Raw genomic sequence first — 19,853 nt, 5'->3', positions numbered from 1 at the left:
AGAAAAGGCCTCTAATTCTATTACTGCCTGCCTTGACAAGTAGTCAACTACTTGTGCAGAATCCTTTACAAGGTCAGGGTCGTCTACTGTAAGAAGCTTGAGCCTTACTAACAGAAAAGCAGCTAAACACTTCTGCCACGTATGGCGCTCCGACACAATTACTCTTAAAGGTCAGTTATCTTTTTGGGTCTTGGCGCTGAAAAAGACTCCGAGTGTGCGCAATTTGCTACTTTTAATGTCCCTAGCTAATTTTGACAGGTTCATTTTTTTTGCACATCTTCTTCGCTTCACATTTCAACTTATTGAGCGATACATTATGGTGACAATGAAAAACAGAACTTGAGGCTTCCAACGCCTTCACCTTATATATCTCTCGTGGAAAGACGGCAAAGCCGCCTTCTTTGTCCAACGGCATACTCCCGTATGCAGTGGGCGTTCGTCTTCAAGTGCGCTGCCAGACGATTAATTGTGGGGCGGCCGGGGTCACACTGGTGCCGCAAAAGAACATCCACACCACTTGAAATGCACTGATCCATCTCACTCACGGGAGCCAAACTCACTTTTCGTACAAGGGAAAGCTTTTCCGGAGCGGTGGTAGGCGGCTTCAGAGCAAACTTCGGCCCACGAGCGAGACAGTTTTTCACGTCCTCCGGTAGCGTGACGTTTCCTTTGGTGAATACTGTGCTCCCTGGGCCCTGTTTCTTCTTCTTTGGATGAGGATGGCTACGTAGGTGAGACAGGGTGCTCTGCCAGAGGAATTCAGTCGTCTGGTTAGCGAGACGGTTGAAATCCCAGAAGGCCCGCTTCGCTTTAACTTCTAACACGCTGTGCAGTTGGGCTTCTAGGTGAATTCGGTAGAGGCGAGCCTGCCTTAACCATTCGGACTTGAGGATTTCGCAAATGCGGTTGCCATGACCGACGGACGGGTTAAAGCCTCCGAAAAGTAGCCGCACATCTTCAGGTAGGAGCTTACGCCGAATGCAGTAGGAGAGCGCGCGTGCTTTGCAGGTCGCGACGGCGATCAAAGCAACTGTGGCGCTTGGGTCAGAAGAGACACATAGTGAAGGGCCCGATGTACAAGAAATATACGACGATGGGATGGAGAGTTGAGCATGTTGGTTAAGCATGATCTGAAGTGAAGGCGCGAAAACGACGATGGATGAAGAGAGACCACACACACACAGGGCGCCACTTCCAACAATGTTTAATCAGTGTCCTGAAGAAGTCCCAAACAAGTCCCGTCCCGAACAACCGTGAAGAACTCCCGAACACGCCAACTCGACCATTTGGTAAGAACAGGCTACCCGCAGCCTGTTCTAGTTTCCGTAGCAGAAACAATCCTGAATAAGTCCCGAACACACCAACTGGACCAGGAGCCACCTGGCGAAAAAGAAAAGGTAGGTGCCATACCTTACGTATACCGCATGTCGCACAATTTGAAAAAGATTGCCAAGCGAGCTAACGTAAATGTCGTGTTTTGTGCCCCGTGCAAGCTTTCCATGCTCTGCAGAATGACCAACCCTTTTTTCCACAAGGCACCGGCCTGTATCACAAAACACAACAACAAATACATAGATTGTCAGGCAGTAGTAGTTTACGAAATTCCTTTAGATTGCGGTAGAAAGTGCGTGGGCCAAACCGAGCAGTGCCTGAATGACAGGCTGAGGCAACATAATGACAAAGTCAACATTGGGAGAGAGGGCCACCTGGCAATTCATTGTAGAGACTGCAAATGTAAGCCAGATTCTACGCCTACGCTGTGATTGCCAGAAGCCATGACAACAGGGTTCGTTTAATAATTGAGGCCAAAATGATCATTGAGGCGGGTGATAAGTGCGTATGTGCTGCCTCAATATTACTATCACGCAAAGAGCTACTTTACCTGAACGCGAATGCGCACTGAGAAACTGTGATTGCGCTCCCTGTATAAATGAGTGGCGTTTTTTTCTTATTAAACATCGTCGGAAGTGGCGCCCTGTGTGTGTGTGGTCTCTCTTCGTCCGTCGTCGTTTTCGCGCCTTCACTTCAGATCGTGCATAACCAACACGCCCAACTATCCATCCTAACAACATAATATGGGAACACCTGCATTTCCCCGTTTACTTGATCGTCACCTCACAAGAGGGGACGCACCGATGAAATCTTAAACCAATTCAGAGCGAAAGAAATTCTTTCCCGATTCCAAGTTGTGCACAGCGAAAAAACTGAAAAACGAGCAAGAGCCGTATCTCCTTTTCTTGTTCCAAAAGGCCTGATTGAAGCTCTTGGCCCAGGTTATAAGGTGACCAAAATGGCGAGTGGGGACCTCCTGCTTGAAATCTGTGATAAAGCGCAGCACATTAAATTAAACCTGCTTGTGGCATTCGGAGATATACCTGTTACCGTTTCAGCTCATCGGTCTATGAACACAGCTCGCGGAGTAGTATCTGATCCAGATCTCACCGACTTGTCCAAAACCGAACTATTGGAAGGCTGGAAAGAACAAAATGTAACAAACGTACATCGTTATCAGAAGAGACAATAAAGAAATTGCCACAGAACACCTCATCCTGACCTTTGCCACTTCCGAGCTGTCACAAACCATAGAAACCGGATATAAAAAGATAGCTGTCATGCCATACAAACCTATTCCAAGAAAATGCTTCCAATGCTAAAGATTTGGTCACGGCTCGCAGAGCTGCCGTGGTAGACTCACATGTGCGAAATGTGGAGTGCAAGGTCATGACTCAGACAACTGTGAAGGGACACCTCACTGTGTAAACTGTGATGGTGAGCATCCAGCTTACTCCCGATTTTGTCCGAACTGGAAAAAAAAAGAAACTATCACCCTAATTGTCCGTGAGAATATCTCCTTCAAGGAAGCACGTAAAAGGTGTTTGCCATTCCACAGCACAACGTATTCCGATGTGACGCGTCAGGGGGCAGCGTCGCACCGGCCTCCACCACCTGCCCGGCCCGCGCACAGCGAGCCGTTGAATGTGGCGCTCTCCGCCCCTGTGGTGGCTGCAGCCAAGTCTGCTTCATCTACCCAGCCGCAGAAACCGGCTACCCCAGGGACGTCGGGTCTCAAGACCACGCCTCACCAGGCGAGGTCTGAAAGACGAATTAGCAGCCCGCGCGTGCGGGCATCCAGTGCCTCACAGGAGGCAATGGACACAATACCGGCATCTTTGGTGCTCAAAAACCGGCGTGGCTCTCTAGAGCGCGCTAAAACGAACAAAAAAACCGATAACGGGGCCAAACGACGGTCCTATTACTTAAGACACTACACACCTGAACACAGAACGCTCCTCTTTTCAACAAGATGGCGGCACAAATTATTCATCGGAATGCCCGTGGCATTCTGAACAACTTGGACGACATCAAGGAAATAATACAAGAATTTAATCCTAGGCTGTTCAGCGTTCAGGAAACACACGTGAAAACATCAAATGCAAATTTGCTAACACACTATACATTATTCCGCAAAGATCGCGATGATGGCCACACCGCGCCTGGTGGCGTGGCTGTTATAGCTCAGAGGTCAGTTGCTTGCCAACACCTCCACCTTCAAACAAATCTAGAGGCAGTATCAGTTGGGGCAATACTGTTTGACAGGTTGGTGACAGTCTGTTCATTGTACGTACCACCTGAACATCGTTTGCCATTTACAGAACTGGAATTACTTGTCACTCAGCTGCCTGAACCATTCATTTTAACAGTTGATCTGAACGCCCATAATATGCTGTGAGGGGACTCGCGCTGCGATGCAAGAGGGCGTGCTGTAGAAGACTTCCTTTTATGTTCTGGTGCGGTTCTGCTGAATAAAAAAGAACCCAGCTTCAATAGCGCGACACATAAGACATACTCTTCAATAGACTTAACCATAGCTTCTCCAACTCTGATGCCATACCTTGATTGGAATGTCATAAAAAAACCCTTATGGAAGTGACCACTTCCATATTGCTTTAAATTTAACAAAACCAGCTGGCTGCCCTCGACAGGTTCCTCGATGGAAAACCGACTCGTCGAACTGGGAACTGTTTCAATCTTTCGTACTTGCAGTTGGATGATTTGGTTTCTTTTAATATAGATGAAGCTGTGGCATATTTGACAGGTTTAATCATTGACGCCTCTGAAAATGCATAAAACAAACTAACGGACTTGCTAATAAGCGTCGCATACCTTGGTGTAACGACGAATGTAAACAGGCACGGAAAAAACTAAATAAAGCTTGGGGCCTGCTCCGCGACTCTCCAAGTGTGGAGAATCTCATTAATTTCAAGCAGGCAAAATCACAGGGCAAGAGAATACGTCGACGTGCTATGCGGGATAGTTGGCAAAGGTACATATGTAATATCAATTCTTACAAGGATGAGAGTAGGTGTGGAACAGGGTGAACAAATAAAAAGGCCGGGAAACACAACCACTTCCTTCTTTGTCACACTGGAAGATTAACCGGTTGCAGGCGCCTAGCAAAACTATGATCGACTGTTCAGCCGTTGGCTGCTCAAATTCAAGCTTTAAAGGTGAAGGCATGTAACTACTGCCTTGCAGCGTCCCTTGCCGAGTTAGCTGTGCACAAGCATCAGAGGCATGGCTGCCACTTCCAAAAGTGAGCCATCAGTGAACAAAAAGAAAATGAACGTACAGTGACACTTATCAGGTGGCGGTGAGCTGTGTAAGGGCCGACACGGAATGATTCCCCAAGGATTTTTCTTTCTGTAACATTAACTCGGATTTGAAGCCTGGTATTCTACCTCCTCATGACTCCTCATGACTCCGACAATTAGCGGTGGCGTGAAGTAGAGGTAGAATACCCAACTTCAAATCTGAAGGTCATAAGTTCGAATCCTACTCCAGTCCACTAAATTTGCAGGCATGGAGTGGTGCCTGACTCCGACAATTAACCCATGGCCCTCAGTCCCCCGTGGTTGCGGATCACCTGACCAAGGCGGCGGTCAGACCTGCTACGCGGCAGAGGGTGCTAAGAATCTCTGGGTCCGGACAGGCCGCCAATGGAAACTGAACCTGGCAACGCTCAACACATGCACCCTATCGAGTGAGGCTAGCTTAGCAGGACAATTTGAAGAATTGTGAGGCATTGCCTGGGATATCATTGGCCTTAGTAAGGCTAGAAGAACTGGTGAGGCTTACACAGTGCTGACTAACGGCCACGTCCTCTGCTACAGAGGTCTTCCAGATAAGAGAGAATCCGGGGTAGGATTTCTAGTCCATAACAACATAGCGGGCAACATTGATGAATTCTACACCATTAATGAGTGGGTAGCAGTCGTCGTAATAAAGCTGAATAGGAGGTACAAATTGAAGGTAGTACAAGCCTACGCTCCAACCTCTAGTCACGATGATAAAGAAATAGAACATTTTTATGAGGAAATTGAATTAGAAATGAGAAAAGTGTAAACTCAGTATACTGTAGTCATGGGCGACTTCAATGCAAAAGTGGGGAAAAAGCAGGTTGGTGAGCAAGCAATTGGCAACTACGGCATCGATTCTAGGAATGCAAGAGGAGAGATGTTAGTAGAATTTGCGGAAAGGAATAGGCTCCGAATAATGAATACCTTCTTCAGGAAGCGCAGCAACAGGAAGTGGACCTGCAAAAGCCCTAATGGAGAAACAAGGAATGAAATAGATTTCATATACGCTCTGCCGATCCAAGCATAGTGCAGGATGTAGAAGTGTTAGGTAAGGTAAAGTGCAGTGACCATAGGTTAGTGAGGTCTAGGATTTCTCTCAATTTTAAGAGAGAGAGTAAAATTAGTCAAGAGGAAACAGGACAACCTAGAGGCAGTAAGGGCAAAAGCAGACCAATTCAGGCTGGTGCTTGCAAACAAATATGCAGCTTTAGAACAGGAAGATAAAGACAACATATAGGTAATGAATAAAACCGTAACTTGGTTGATCTCAGGAGCAGCGATTGAAGTGGGAGGTAAGGCACCAAGGCAACCAGTAGGTAAGCTCTCCCAAGAAACAAAGGACATAATAAAGAAACGACAAAACATGAAAATGTCCAACTCAAGAGATCAGATAGAATTCGCTGAACTGTCAAAACTGATCAACAAGAAGAAAGTAGGGGATATTCGAAATTATAACGTGGGGAAGATTGAGGAAGCCGTAAAATATGGAAGCAGCATTAAATCAGTAAGAAGAAAGCTTGGCATAGGACAAGGCAAGATGTATGCACTGAAAGATAAGCATGGTAATATCACCAATTTCGATGACATAGTAAAAGCAGCGGAAGAATTCTATACTGACCTGTACAGTGCCCAAAACAGCCAAAGTACTTTCATTCAAAGTAGTCACGAACAGGTTACAGAGGCTCCTTCTGAAGGAGCCTCTGTAACCTGTTCGCGATGAAGTTACAAGGGCTGTGAAAGACATGTCCAGGGGAAAAGCTGCTAGAGAAGATGGAATAGCAGTCGATTTAATCAAGGATGGAGCAGATATAATTGAAAAGCTTGCGGCCCATTATACGCAATGCCTCACAACTTCAAGTGTACCAGAGAGCTGAAAGAACGCCAACAATATACTAATCCATAAGAAGGGCGACGTTAAAGAATTGAACAATTATAGACCCATTAGCTTGCTTTCAGTATTGTCTAAAGTATTCACCAAAATAATTTCCAATAGAATCAGGGCAACACTTTACTTCAGCCAACCAAGAGAACAGGCTGGCTTCAGGAAGAGATATTCTACGATGGATCATATCCATCTCATCAATCAGGTAATCGAGAAATCTGCGGAGTACAATCAACCTGTCTATATGGCTTTCATAGATTATGAAACGGCATTTGATTTAGCAAACATACCAGCAGTCATAGAGGCATTGCGTAATCAATTACTCACAGGGGACCCTGATCACGAGAAAGAAATTTACAGAAGAATAAAATTGGGTTGGAGAGCATACGGCAGTGTACAATCATTGCATTCTACCGGTGCTAACCTATGGGGCAGAAACTTGGAGGTTAACAAAGAAGCTTGAGAACAAGTTAAGAACCGCACAAAGAGCGATGGAACGAAAAATCTTAGGAGTAAACGTTAAGAGACAGGGAAAGAGCGGTGTGGATCAGAGAACAAACGGTGATAGACGATATTCTAGTTGACGGAAGGAATGGAGCTGGGCAGCCCATGTAATGCGTAGGATGGATAACCGGTGGACCATTAGGGCTACAGAATGTATACCAAGAGAAGGGAAGCGCAGTCGAGGACGGCAGAAAACCAGGTGGGATGATGAAGTTAGGAAATTTGCAGGCGCAAGTTGGAATACGCTAGCGCAAGACAGGGGTAATTGGAGATCGCCTTCGTCCTGCAGTAAACATAAAATAGGCTGATGATGATGATGATGAGCATTGACTCAAGCAACAATAACTATTTAAGTACTCGCATGCACATGTAGAGGTATTATGAAACATGGTTTTACGGCGCAAATTTAAACGGGACACAGCCAGATACATACATAATACTCGTAACCAACTAGCCCACGTTAGTTCCTTGAACATAGATAAAGATAATGAGCAGTCGTAATATGTTGTCGGTGCGGCCATTTCCAAATCTTGCTGACAAAAAAGCGAGAACATCTAACTACGTACCACTTCAAATGAACCTCGAGTTTCCACCAAGAAATGCCGTTGACAGCGCGCAGTTTTCAAACATTTTCAGCACTTCATTTTCTAATTACGTTAGCTGCGCCGTTACTGACGATATCGGTTGCTGCGACAATCACAGGGCAGTATTTACCAGGCTGCTATAGCCATCGCCTCAGCATCTGATTTTCCAACTAGTGCTTGTATACGCTTGATAAATTATTGGATAAAGATAGCTTTTTCATCTGTCTGACTGACCCGCAGGCAGAGCAGTCAGTGACGGTGCGTCCAAGCAGCAGCACATGTCGTAGAGCTAAACCTGGCAGAAACAAAAAAGGATGCCGAAAGGAAAAGAGACTTCGTTTATGATAAAAGCGTATACTTGCCTTTCTTGGCCCGTCATCCTCTCGTCCAGAGTGAACTGAAACCTAGAAATCAGCTGCATGAATGTTACGACATTTCTGGCCGAGAAAGCGAACGGAAAGCTTCGCACGACTGACAGTTGAAACCGCGTAGAAAAACGCGTGCGCCGGGCATGCCGCCGATGCCGCCGCGTCATCCCTCGAACCGGAAGCTGCTAGCAGATGGGGGGCCCCACGATTCCCTGCGATTGCTTGTTTTACGGGCAACCTATGCCCTGTCCAGAAGTTTCACTCAAGAGACTGGTGGGCCACAAGGGGGCGTGCTTAGTTGCACCGTCTTCATTGTGAAAATGAATTCCCTTCGCAAGACCATTTCATCCTCTATGTTTTATTCAATATATGTCGATAATGTGCAGATAGGATTCAAGTCTTCTAACCTTGCAATATGCGAACGTCACGTCCAGCTTGAACTGAACAAAGTGCCAAAATGGGCAAATGAAAATGGCTTTAAGCTAAACCCCCTCAAAAGCTCCTGTGCACTTTTCTCTAGAAAGAGAGGCTTAATACAAGATCCTGATATTATGCTTCACGGACAACACATACCAGTCAACACTGAACATAAATTTTTAGGCATTACCCGCCGTGGCTGCTAAGTGGCTATGGTGTTAGGCTGCTGAGCACGAGGTCGCGGGATCGAATCCCGGCCACGGCGGCCGTATTTCGATGGGGGCGAAATGCGAAAACACCCGTGTACTTAGATTTAGGTGAACGTCAAAGAACCCCATGTGGTCAAAATTCCCGGAGTCCCCCACCATGGCGTGCCTCATAATCAGACCGTGGTTTTTACACATAAAACCCTGTAATTTAATTTAAATTTTTAGGCATTAAACTCGACTCAAAACTTAATTTCATTCCTCACATCAAGTATATCAAAGCTAAGTGCCTGAAAACAATGGGCATCCTGAAAAACTGTCACACACAACATGAGGTAGCAACAGGAAATGCCTCATGATTCTCTACGGGGGCCTTGCACAATGGCAGTTTGCAGAGTGATACACTACGGCGACGTAGTGTATCACTCTGCTACCCCCAGTGCTCTCAAGATGCTGGACCCTGTGCATCATCTTGGTATCCGCCTCGCTACCGGTGCCTTCAGGACAAGCCCTGTTCAAAGGCTCTATGTCGAATCTAGCGAATGGTCACTTCATCTACAACGGTCATATTTGACTTTTAATTACTTTCTGAAAGTACATATACTGATAAAGACCATCCTTGTTATCCCACCATCGACGATATGACCTCTGCCACACTTTTTCATAACAAGCTTGCCGCGAGAGAGCCATTCTCGCTCCATGCGAGGAGGCTGAGCGAAGATATGGACGTTCCGCTTCTCGAAAATTGCCTAATGGCTCCTGCTAAGCCGTTACCACCGTGGTTGTGGCACATCACTGACTGCGACACGTCATTTGTGGAGGTAACAAAGCAGGCTCCAGAGGCCAACATTCATATCCATTTTCTAGAGTTACAATTTAAATACTCGTGTCCAGAATATGACACAGATGCTTCTAAACCGCATGCCGGCGTATCATATGCAGCCGTCGGCCCAACCTATTCGGAGTCCGATGTTCTTCACCCTCACAAAAGCATGTTTACAGCAGAGGCGCATGCACTATAGTCCGCTGCGAAACACATCAAGGAGTTAAAACTACATAAGGCGGTCATATATACACACTCATTAAGCGTCGTTAAAACATTGATGTCATGCTGCAAACACAGAAATCCAGTAATTGCAGAACTCTTCTCGCTCATGTGTACTATTTATGCCTCTGGCCAACATGTAACAGTATGCTGGGTGCTTGGACACGGAGGTATTGAAGGTAATGTGCTAGCAGACCGAATGGCCACTTCCTTAGATACAAAATCTTGCAACACATCCATAGCTGTTCCACTTATAGACCTAAAGCCATATTTGCGGAACAAACTGAGAACCTACGGGCCGCATAAGTGTGACGCTGAAATTCTTAATAAGCTCCACATGGTTAAGCCACATTTAGGGTATTGGCCATCACTGACCAACTCAAGACGAAGTAATGTCCTATTCTGTAGTCTCAGAATAGGGCACACTTATGGTAGACATAGTTTTTTGTGGACTGGCGGTGAACATTCAATGTGTGGTAGATGTGGGGAGACACTCAGTGTTCAGCATGTCCTACTGGAATGACGCGAAACACAGGCCGAGAGAAAAAGACACTTCCCCTTAGTATATAGGCAGTGTATACCACTTCACCTGGCACTGTTTCTAGGCAGAGAACCACTATTTGATATGAAGTCCGTTTTAGCTTTCTTAAATGAATTTCGTACACTCAATGTTTTCTCCCAAAAAAATTCGACAGGCCACTGTTGCGATGTCAACCTTTGTTATAGCACATGCCTCTGGGCCCCTGTATTCAAGGTACCTGGTGATGCTGTTATGCTACTCATTATCAACCATCACTTTTTCATTTTTAAATACATGTTAAGCATTCAGACAGAACCTTGTTGAACATCTCATGCTCATAACATATACGACGTCATTCACTATCGTATTTTTAACTCCTATATATTTGAAGCACTTTATAGCTCTGAATTTTAGGCCTCTATACAGCCACGTCACACGAACCATTTGTTCATTGCGTACTGATCATTACTGCCTTGGCGCTCTTTGGTCACACTTGGCCCTTGCGCCATTAAACACCACATATCATCATCATCCACTTCTGTGGTGCAAGAATGTATGAGCGTTTTCAGTGCGTGAATTCTGTAATAAAGATTGCGTAAATTGGCCGAGAGGAACGCGACAGCATGTGCGGACCTAAAACATCGTAGCTGGTCCGCGCAATAACGGGGCGTCCCGCTAAGCTGGCTAAGCGGACCCATTCCATCGTCCGTTTCTATCGCCGAGAGTTGCTTGTTGGCGAGTAGATGAGGGCGGGAGGTTGAAATAAAACTAGAAACGACTTTATTTTACATATTTACACAACTGGCTGCAGATATGAGAGCACACTCCATGCCGGAGCACATTACATGTCTGATCCCTACATGTATGAGCACATGCCAATGAGCACATTACATGTCTGATCGCTACATGTCTGAGCACATGTCAGCACACATCTCATTTCACCAAAGGTGTCCGCGAAGAGACTTCGCCGCGAAGACCCTGTAGTGCTTGGAGCAAAAAAAAAAAAATAAACTCCTATGGGGCCACATCTCCAGCTTACGCTCTGACTCTGCTGCGTGTGCGCGCAGACATGTGACTTTTTCACTAGTTCCCAACACAAGGGAATTGGATTCCTTTGTTGCGGCCAATCAGAGGAGTCGTACTGTTCCCAGCACTACGCCCATGGTCGCCCCACTTTGCTGGATTCCGCCTCTGATGTCCAACCTTCGAACCCGCCTACGAAGCAACGATGAGACAATCTGGAAACAGGGCTGTTTCCACGTAAGTCGTCTACACTGGCTCATTGCTCGCTGTGACGGTCAGGGTCATGGGCCTCACGGTCGGTACCGCTTCCAAGGAATGCTGCAGTTCATGTCGACTCGACTTTGCTTGCTCGCCAAAGTCGCGTCAGGCTCTGTCGCCGTCCCGGCTGGCGCTAGTGAGGGGGCTGCCTCGTGAGAGGCACCCAAAGAATACGCATTGCCATTTTGGTATACAAATGTGCCCTAATTGCTGCGGAATAACTGTTACCATATTCGGAAGGTCATCGTGAAAAAAAGTAGTACTTAGCGTTTGGTATCGCTGCGTGACAGTCGGCGTCGCTGCGCATTATTTTTCCCGCATACTTACGTTCTGCCTAAGTTTTGCAGCTACTAAATTGCCTCTTTTAACTTCTTTAGTCGTTTCAGTGATTTGTTAAACTATCGATAGTCCTTATTAGCGTGGAAACGACATATCGGTATATGGGTATTTTGCTCTTAAAACACCATCAATTTTTCTGCACCGAACTATTAGCAAAGGCAGTTTAGAATAAAGCAAGGAAAGCGACTAGCTCATTGGTAATTTCTCTGTAATAGGCCTTGTCGTAAAGACAAATGTTTTTTTTTTCATAAATATCCCCTTACCAGTGGAGCAAAGTTAAAAGGTACGTGAACAACTTTGTGGTCGATTATGTCCCTCAGATATGTTATGCTTGACACACAGTCAGGTTTCATGGCTGGTATCAAATCTAAATCGTTCACCCAGTAGTGCGCGACACGCGTTGGTTCAGATATTAGCAGCGATAAAGCAAAGTTAAGACAAACATAAAAGGTATTCGTTCTGGGTCGCTTGTTAAAGGTATCTGGTTTTGCAAGTCGATACTATAGTAAGTAAAATTGCCAAACGGAAGAATATCTGTGTTTTGTGCTGTCGTAAGACTGCTTAGGTATTGTTACCTTTGCAGGGATAGTCGGGGGGTACTTTAAGGGGGCGTGTAACAGACGCCTTACATGACTGCTCGCGTTCCGGCGCGGCAAATTAGTCGTAACATGTGGATATATGTATCGATGTGGATTATTCAGCATGATAGTTGCTCGTTCACCGCTATAACCACCAGCGCTTGCTTGTTGACGGCCTTTTCGATAAAGTATAAAGCACGACAAATCACTTAAAACTTGGACGCCGCAGATATCGCTATGTAGCTAAGTTTGTTAGAATACGTATATTGCTAGAAGATGATGAAACAATGTCGAACACGAGCTCCCGCTTCGATACGAAGCTGTGTATTTCAGTAAGTATTACAGATAAGGTAACATTATCACGAGAATGTTCCCTAAACGCCGCGATTTCTTCAGCCGAAATAATTTGGTCAAGTACACTTTCCTCGTAATGGTCGAAACGCAAAAAAGCGAGCACCTGCAGGAACGCGAAACATACAAAGTTCACTCGGCTGTGCACACGGGACAATTAATGATGAAAGGTGTGCCGGTTAAGGTAGATGTCAATAGCGAGCTGGTGAACTTTGCGTGAGTATATTTCTAGCGTGACAAATGGCTTCCCTAACATCTGTGGGGAAGTGTCTGAGTAAGGCGACATGTTTCTGAGCAGGTTGTGTTGGTTCCTTGTGATAGGGTTCAGTGGTGGCCTGAAGCAGAGCTAGAACACCGGGCTTCAAATCTGAAGGCCGTAAGTGCAAATCCTCCTCCACTCCACTACATTTTCAGGCAGGGAGTGGCGCCTGACACCAGCAAAAAAAAATATTGCCGAGCGCTAGTGGGGCTATACTAGTCAAGGTGCAATCTAATTAGGAAGGCCCAGTAAGCTTCAACAAAGTCACTCCTTCACCAGAACAGGAATTGGCCTCCCTGGTGCAGTATTCGGCCACTACCTCCCTCATGACTCCTGCAATTTACCTATGGCCCTCAGTCCCCAGTGGCTGCGGAGCACCACTGAGGACTGAGGGTGCTTAGAATCTCTGGATCCGGACAGGCCGCCAATGGAAACTAAACCTGGCAACGTTCAACAAGCGCACCCTCTCGATTGAGGATAACTTAGCAGGGCTATTGGAGGAATTATCAGGTATTGCCTGGCATATTATTGGTCTTAGTGAGGTTAGAAGAACTGGTGAGGCTTATACAGTGCTGGCTAACGGCCACGTCCTCTGTGACAGAGGTCTTCCAGATAAGAGAGAATTCGGGTTAAGATTTCTAGTCCACGAGGACATAGCGGGCAATATTGATGAATTCTACAGCAATAATAAGAGGGCAGCAATCGTCGTAATAAAGCTGAATAGGAGGTATAGAATGAAGCTAGTACTTGCCTACGCCCCAAACTCCTGTCACGATCATGGCGAAATAGAACAGTCCTGCTTCCTCTGTACAGTGCCCAGAGCAGCCAAGCTTCTTTCATTCGAAATAGTGATGAACAGGATACAGAGGCTCCTTCTATAACTAGCGATGAAGTTAGAAGGACCTTGAAAGACATGACCAGAGGAAAAGTTGCTGGAGAAGATGGAATAACAGTAAATTTAATCAATTATGGAGGAGATATCATGCTTGAAAAGCTTGCGGCCCTTATTATACGCAATGCCTCACAACTTCAAGTGAACCAGAGAGCTGGAAGAACGCCAACATTATACTAATCCATAAGGAGGGAGACGTTAAAGAATTGAAGAATTATAAACCCATTAGCTTGCTTTCAGTATTGTATAAAATATTCACCAACATAATTTCCAATAGAATCAGGGCAACACTTGATTTCAATCAACTTAGAGAACAGGCTGGCTTCAGGAAGGGATATTCTACGATGGATCATATACATGTCATCAATCAGGTAATAGAGAAATCAGCCGCTCTATATGGTTTTCATAGATAAAGAAAAGGCGTTTGATTCAGTAGAGATACCCGCAGTCATAGAGGCATTGCATTATTAAGGAGTACAAGAGGCATACGTGTATATCTTGGGAAATATCTACAAGGATTCCACAGCTACCTTGGTTCTCCACAAGAAAAGTAGAAAGTTACCTATCAAGAAAGAGGTCAGGCAAGGAGACACAATCCCTCCAATGCTATTCACTGCATGCTTAGAAGAAGTATTCAAGCTCTTAGACTGGGAAGGATTAGGAGTGATGATCAACAGCGAATATCTCGGCAACCTTCGGTTCGCAGATAACATTGTGCTATTCAGCAACAATGGGATCGAATTACAACAAATGATTAAGGACCTTAACCGAGAAAGCGTAAGAGTGGGGTTGAAGATTCATATGCAGAAGACAAAGGTAATGTTTAATAGCCTGTCAAGGGAACAAGAATTCAGGATCGCCAGTCAGCCTCTAGAGTCTGTAAAGCAGTACGTTTATCTAGGTCAATTACTCACAGGGGACCCTGATCACGAGAAAGAAATTTACAGAAGAATAAAATTGGGTTGGAGTGCATGCGGCAGGCATTACCAAATCCTGACTGGGAGCTTACCACTGTCGTTGAAAAGAAAAGTGTACAATCATTGCATTCTTCCAGTGCTAACATATGGGGCAGAAACTTGGAGGTTAACAACGAAGCTCGAGAACAAGTTAAGGACCGCACAAAGAGCAATGGAACGAAAAATGTTAGGCCTAACGTTAAGAGACAGGAAGAGACCGGTGTGGATCAGGAGCAAACGGGAATAGCCGATATTCTAATTAACATTGGGAGAAAAAATGGACCTGGGCAGGCCATGTAATGCATAGAATGGATAACTGGTGGACCATTAGAGTTACAGAATGGATACCACGAGAAGGGATAGCGCAGTCGAGGACAGCAAAAAATTAGGGGGGTTGATGAAGTTAGGAAATTTGCAGGCGCAAGTTGAAATCACCTAGCGCAAGACAGGGGTAATTGGAGATCACAGGGAGAAGCGTTCGTCTTGCGGTTGACATAAATATAGGCAGATGATGATGATAGGGTCAACAACTTGATGTTCCTGCTGTGGTGCTGACAGAGGGGGCGAACTGTTCCCACATTGTAAAAACAAAAGCTTAGGATGTTCTGCAACACATGTGCTTGTTCTGGTCACCGAACTTTGTCGGCTAGACAAAATTTCAGGGGGGAGGGGAGGCTAAGTCCCCAATAGCCTCCCTCGTCTCCAGCTACGTCCCCGCTGTCGGTCACAAAAGTAGGCGTGATAGCGGCGCCAGAACATAAACACGCGGATCCCTCCAGTTCCTCTCTGTGTGGTGTCATACTTTTCCTGGCGATAGAACACTAATAAAACCTAGGACGTCCCAGAAACTTTGCATTTTTGAAACAAAATATTTTTTTACGTGGGTCACTAGATAAGCCATTTTAAAAGCACTGGCTCACAGGGTTCAGCTTCTGGATGGTGCACTATAATGTAAAAAGCGAGCATAACAATGTAGTACCTATACTTTTTATTCCGATGGCAATTACATGGACACTCCAAGTGGATTTCTGCCGTCGCCGTCACCGTGAGGTTCCGTATAAAGTCCAAAGGGGATAAATTCGTCGCCGCGCGCCGTATGCTGTATGTGCGAGTGAAAGCGCGCCAGGGACGCGCGCTTTCACATCGAGCGAACGCTTGGCGGAGAGCAAACGCGGCGCCTTCCATCGTGCGAAAGGCCTTGGGGCGATGGGAGGGAGGGAGGCAAGGCGATGTTTAGCTGCGGCACCAAATGTGTATCTTGCGACTGGGCGCATGCGGAACTGGCGACTCAATCTCCCATGCGAAAGGAGGAGAGTGGGAAGGCAGCATGGGAGGGATGAGGTGCGGCTTCTATACTCTGGCAGCAACAGAACTTTGCACGGCTGCGAGCTGTCGCGCGTACCGTATCTTGAAAGCAATCTCCACACGGCTCTTACCTTTGTATGCGCTGTGGTTTCGCCGCTCAGTTTCCTTTGTAGCGATAGACCGCACGAACCTTCGCTCGCTGCTGTTAGCCGCGCTTGCTCACGCCAGCGTTTTGACAGTGGTTGTCTGCGGTCATCGAGTGTGATCTATTCATGTTTGCTTGTGCGCGCTGACACCATGCGTGTTAATTCAGTTAGTAAGCGAATGTGTCTAATTTTATGCTGCCGACAAAACTACTATCCTTACTCTGTGTAGATCTGTACTAATTTGCTATCGCAATTGGTGCTTCGCCTTTCGGGCGACACTGCGACTTTTTTATCATAGTTTTACTGCTTTAAGCAGCGTGATGAAGCCCTAATTGTGAAGTTAAATTTAGGAGATGCTAATCCCTGGAACCTACTAAGGAATCGTTGTCTGAAGTGCTGGTCAGACAGCGAATGAGCGACACCAGCAAAATAGCGGCAAGACATCTGAGACCAGATAACCAGTGAAGAACGTGGGTGAAAATCTAGGAGCTGGCGCACTTCCAGGCGTGATGACATGCGAGCTGTTTTGGATGTTTCGGAGAAGCGAATGTTGCTGCCAGACTGCTTATTATAATAATAAATGTGCCAACCTTTGAGATTCAGCGCGAAAGGAGCAAGGGAACATCGAAGGCGGCACAACTTGAAGTCCTTTGGACCTTATCAGCGATGCCTGTATTTTGAGACGTTTCATCCTGCAATCTTTGTTATCAATTGTCGAGCCGAGTGCCAAATTATAGCGTTAACGGCTGCGTCCGAGCTACATATCAGCCAATGACACGGGCGGAAACATTAGAAAATGAAATAGATGCTCACGGAACATGGCCGCAGGGATAGTTTTTTTATTGGCTCTTTTATGAACCTCTCATTTATAACAAAGTGTAATAAGAAACCGAAGCCTAATACGCAGGACAAAATGGCTACACTGTAAACCACTTTGCACACTTAAGACGGTTTCGAGCACAAAAATCCTAACATAATTTTCAAGAACGTGGTTGTAACGATGTTTTCATTATGAAAACAACCTTTCGTTTTCGTAAGGGTGTATCGTTCACCTAAAACACTCTTTTCGTGCTAAGCGGGGTATGGGCTGTCAAAACATCTAATCTTTATACATGTCGTCGCCACCATGCTGACAATTTGAAATCGCAAGTCGTAAGGCTTTCGATGTAAGGGGGTTAAATATTAACAGGTCTGTGTGTATTTGAGGAGCGTGTTATCTGAATATCCAAACAAACATTCTGTCGAGATTTATTGGTTAAACACGCAGAAAATTGTTGCACTCGCCGGCATTACGCTGTGTGTCGAAACATCGGGGCTATATAGGCCGGTTAGTAGAGGGTATTATGTGCGCAGACAGCGCGGGAAGTGTTTGAAAATGTGCCGTGCTACGCGTGTTGTGGTTGCCCTGTGGTGTGTATAAGATATATTTGATATCGTGCTGCTGCGTCCGGACCGTTGCAGTATGGTAATACTAATCAGATAGCGCTGAGCACGTTGTTTATGTTGAGTTTGTGGGAAGAATGCATCTTGTATGTGAAGGCTGTTTACGTAACTTATCTGCGTGTCCTACTGGCATTCGGATGCAATACGGCAAGCATAGCGGCACTGTTTTTTTTTCTATTTGCCAATATCATGCATAACGTACAATAAGCCTCACGACGGGCAAGGTGTTTCAGAGGCCAGAATGAGCGCAGTTTGTGAGCATCCATCGCTTCGCGTGCCTGGCGTCGGTATGTTGCTTTCGAAAGGGAGCAACCGTGTCTTTCATGCTAGAGGAAGGAAAATTATCCTATTTAAGGACGTGAACAGGAGACATCGCCATTTCTCTCTAAATGAAGCGAGGGTCCCCCCTCTGTTCTATTATCTATTAGAGTGGATTACAGTATAGTGATTAATTGTAGCTGCATGTTAAGCCTGGTGATTATTCACAGGAATCGCAAGGTGAAGAAATGAATAGCGCATGCATACATGGCACCTAAGCAATGGGTGTAATGGCATACTTTGCATCTTTCAGATAAAGAGGTGTTATGACAACTCCGAGAACCCATTGTATGGGCGTTTTTGTTTCTCGAAATGGCTTTTTTTTTAGAGCTTAAGGGTGTTATAGGCACCGTAAAACATATTTAAGAGTATAAGTCGGTTTACGGTGTACAGTGGAGCCGAGCGAAGATAGAGAAATATTATCCACATCATGTAGCTTTTGTGCAATTTAATAAGGTAGTGGCGTGAACTGGGAGAATGTATTTACGAAGCAATTGATATCGATGGAAATGAAATATTTTGCCTGCACATTTGCCGTGGTTCACTGCGATTAAATAAAAATTGCCTTTGCTCTGGCCACTTGTTGGTTCCCTACTTCGCTCCCTATTGGTCGATGTCGATGGAATTCGCCACCTTCAGCTGAACCTTTCTTCAGTGACCCTATATGTAATCATGATCTTATAAACGCTTTTCAGAAACTATTATGGGCTTCTCGAACCCGATGCAGGACTCCGGATGCCGAAAGTATGTCCAGAACGTGACATCGTATGTATTATTCTTCGCTTTGTTTAACATAACTTTAAATAATTTTCGCTGGCTTTGCATGCCACGATTATGGTGCACCGGATCGTCCAATTGACAGGAAGGCGAAATGGTGCGTCAGTGGTACACATAACTTTCTTGGCGAAATCTGTAAGAAGAAGCTTGGCGTTCGACATACAGCATTGTAAACCGTGAAAGATAAGCAGGGCAATATTGTCGTGTCTGACGGAAGGACAGCGCAACGGTGGAGCGAAAACAATGCGGCTTTATTTAGCCATCAACTTAACAGCAACGGGCGAACTGCCCGGTTCAATGTTACAGTAATGAAAGCACACGCCAGCTTGAATGCAGGCTCTTTCAAGCACAACCAAAAGGTGATAACGCTGCGCCGCCACCACAGCGCATGCCTAGCTGTGACGCCTTATCGCCTAGGCGCGCGACATGTCAAATATCATCAGCCATTTCGAGGAAATAAGCATTGACATTATATGATAAATCATACACTACTGAAAGCAGCCACGTGAATACGTTTGGACGTATTAAGAAACAGGAAACATAAGTTACATGTATGTGTAGCGATGATGTTACAAGGTCTTTGGGAGTTATGTCCCGAGGAAAAGTGACAGGAGAGAATGTAAAAAATCCGAGAACACCTAACCAATTCTTGAGTTGTGAATGCGAAGCAATAATGTCCGATTGAACACCGCTGAGTGGTCCTTCGAATTTTGCGCTGCGAGTATTGTTTTCAAGTTTTGCTGCGGGGTGGGTTATCGAGTTTAGCGATTAAATTGGAGCGGGTTAGTTTTTTTGTACAGTTTCTTCGTTGGCGTGTTGGCCGTAGACCGGATTCCTTTGGACGATATTGCTGAGAAATCAAGGAAGTCGTATGCCACCGACGTCCTGCACGACGAGAGACCCAGGAAGCAGCAGCGACCACCAAGGCCGGCATGGCGCGCACAGCAGCTTAGCCCAGTGGTGTTTAGAGAAAGAGAGATACGGCCCGCACGCTAGCTTCCGAGCACGAGACGGCGGCACCCGCACGCGCGCGTCATGCGACGGC

At 45.8% G+C, this 19,853-nt stretch overlaps 1 protein-coding gene across 1 annotated transcript in view; it reads left to right on the top strand.

Moving 5' to 3' along the window:
- The window catches only part of LOC119447252 (cytochrome P450 4V2), a 249,406-nt gene that overhangs the window by 131,763 nt on the left and 97,790 nt on the right, over positions 1–19,853 (top strand). Inside the window, exon 5 of the mRNA XM_037711486.2 lies at positions 18,727–18,796. Coding sequence (XP_037567414.1) covers positions 18,727–18,796 — 70 coding nt within the window. The remainder of the gene's footprint in view (positions 1–18,726; positions 18,797–19,853) is intronic.

The sequence above is a fragment of the Dermacentor silvarum genome, chromosome 1, assembly GCF_013339745.2.
Source record: "Dermacentor silvarum isolate Dsil-2018 chromosome 1, BIME_Dsil_1.4, whole genome shotgun sequence".
NCBI lineage: Eukaryota > Metazoa > Arthropoda > Arachnida > Ixodida > Ixodidae > Dermacentor > Dermacentor silvarum.
The sequence above is the reverse complement of the archived record's forward strand: the minus strand, read 5'-3'. Positions and strand labels throughout refer to the sequence as shown.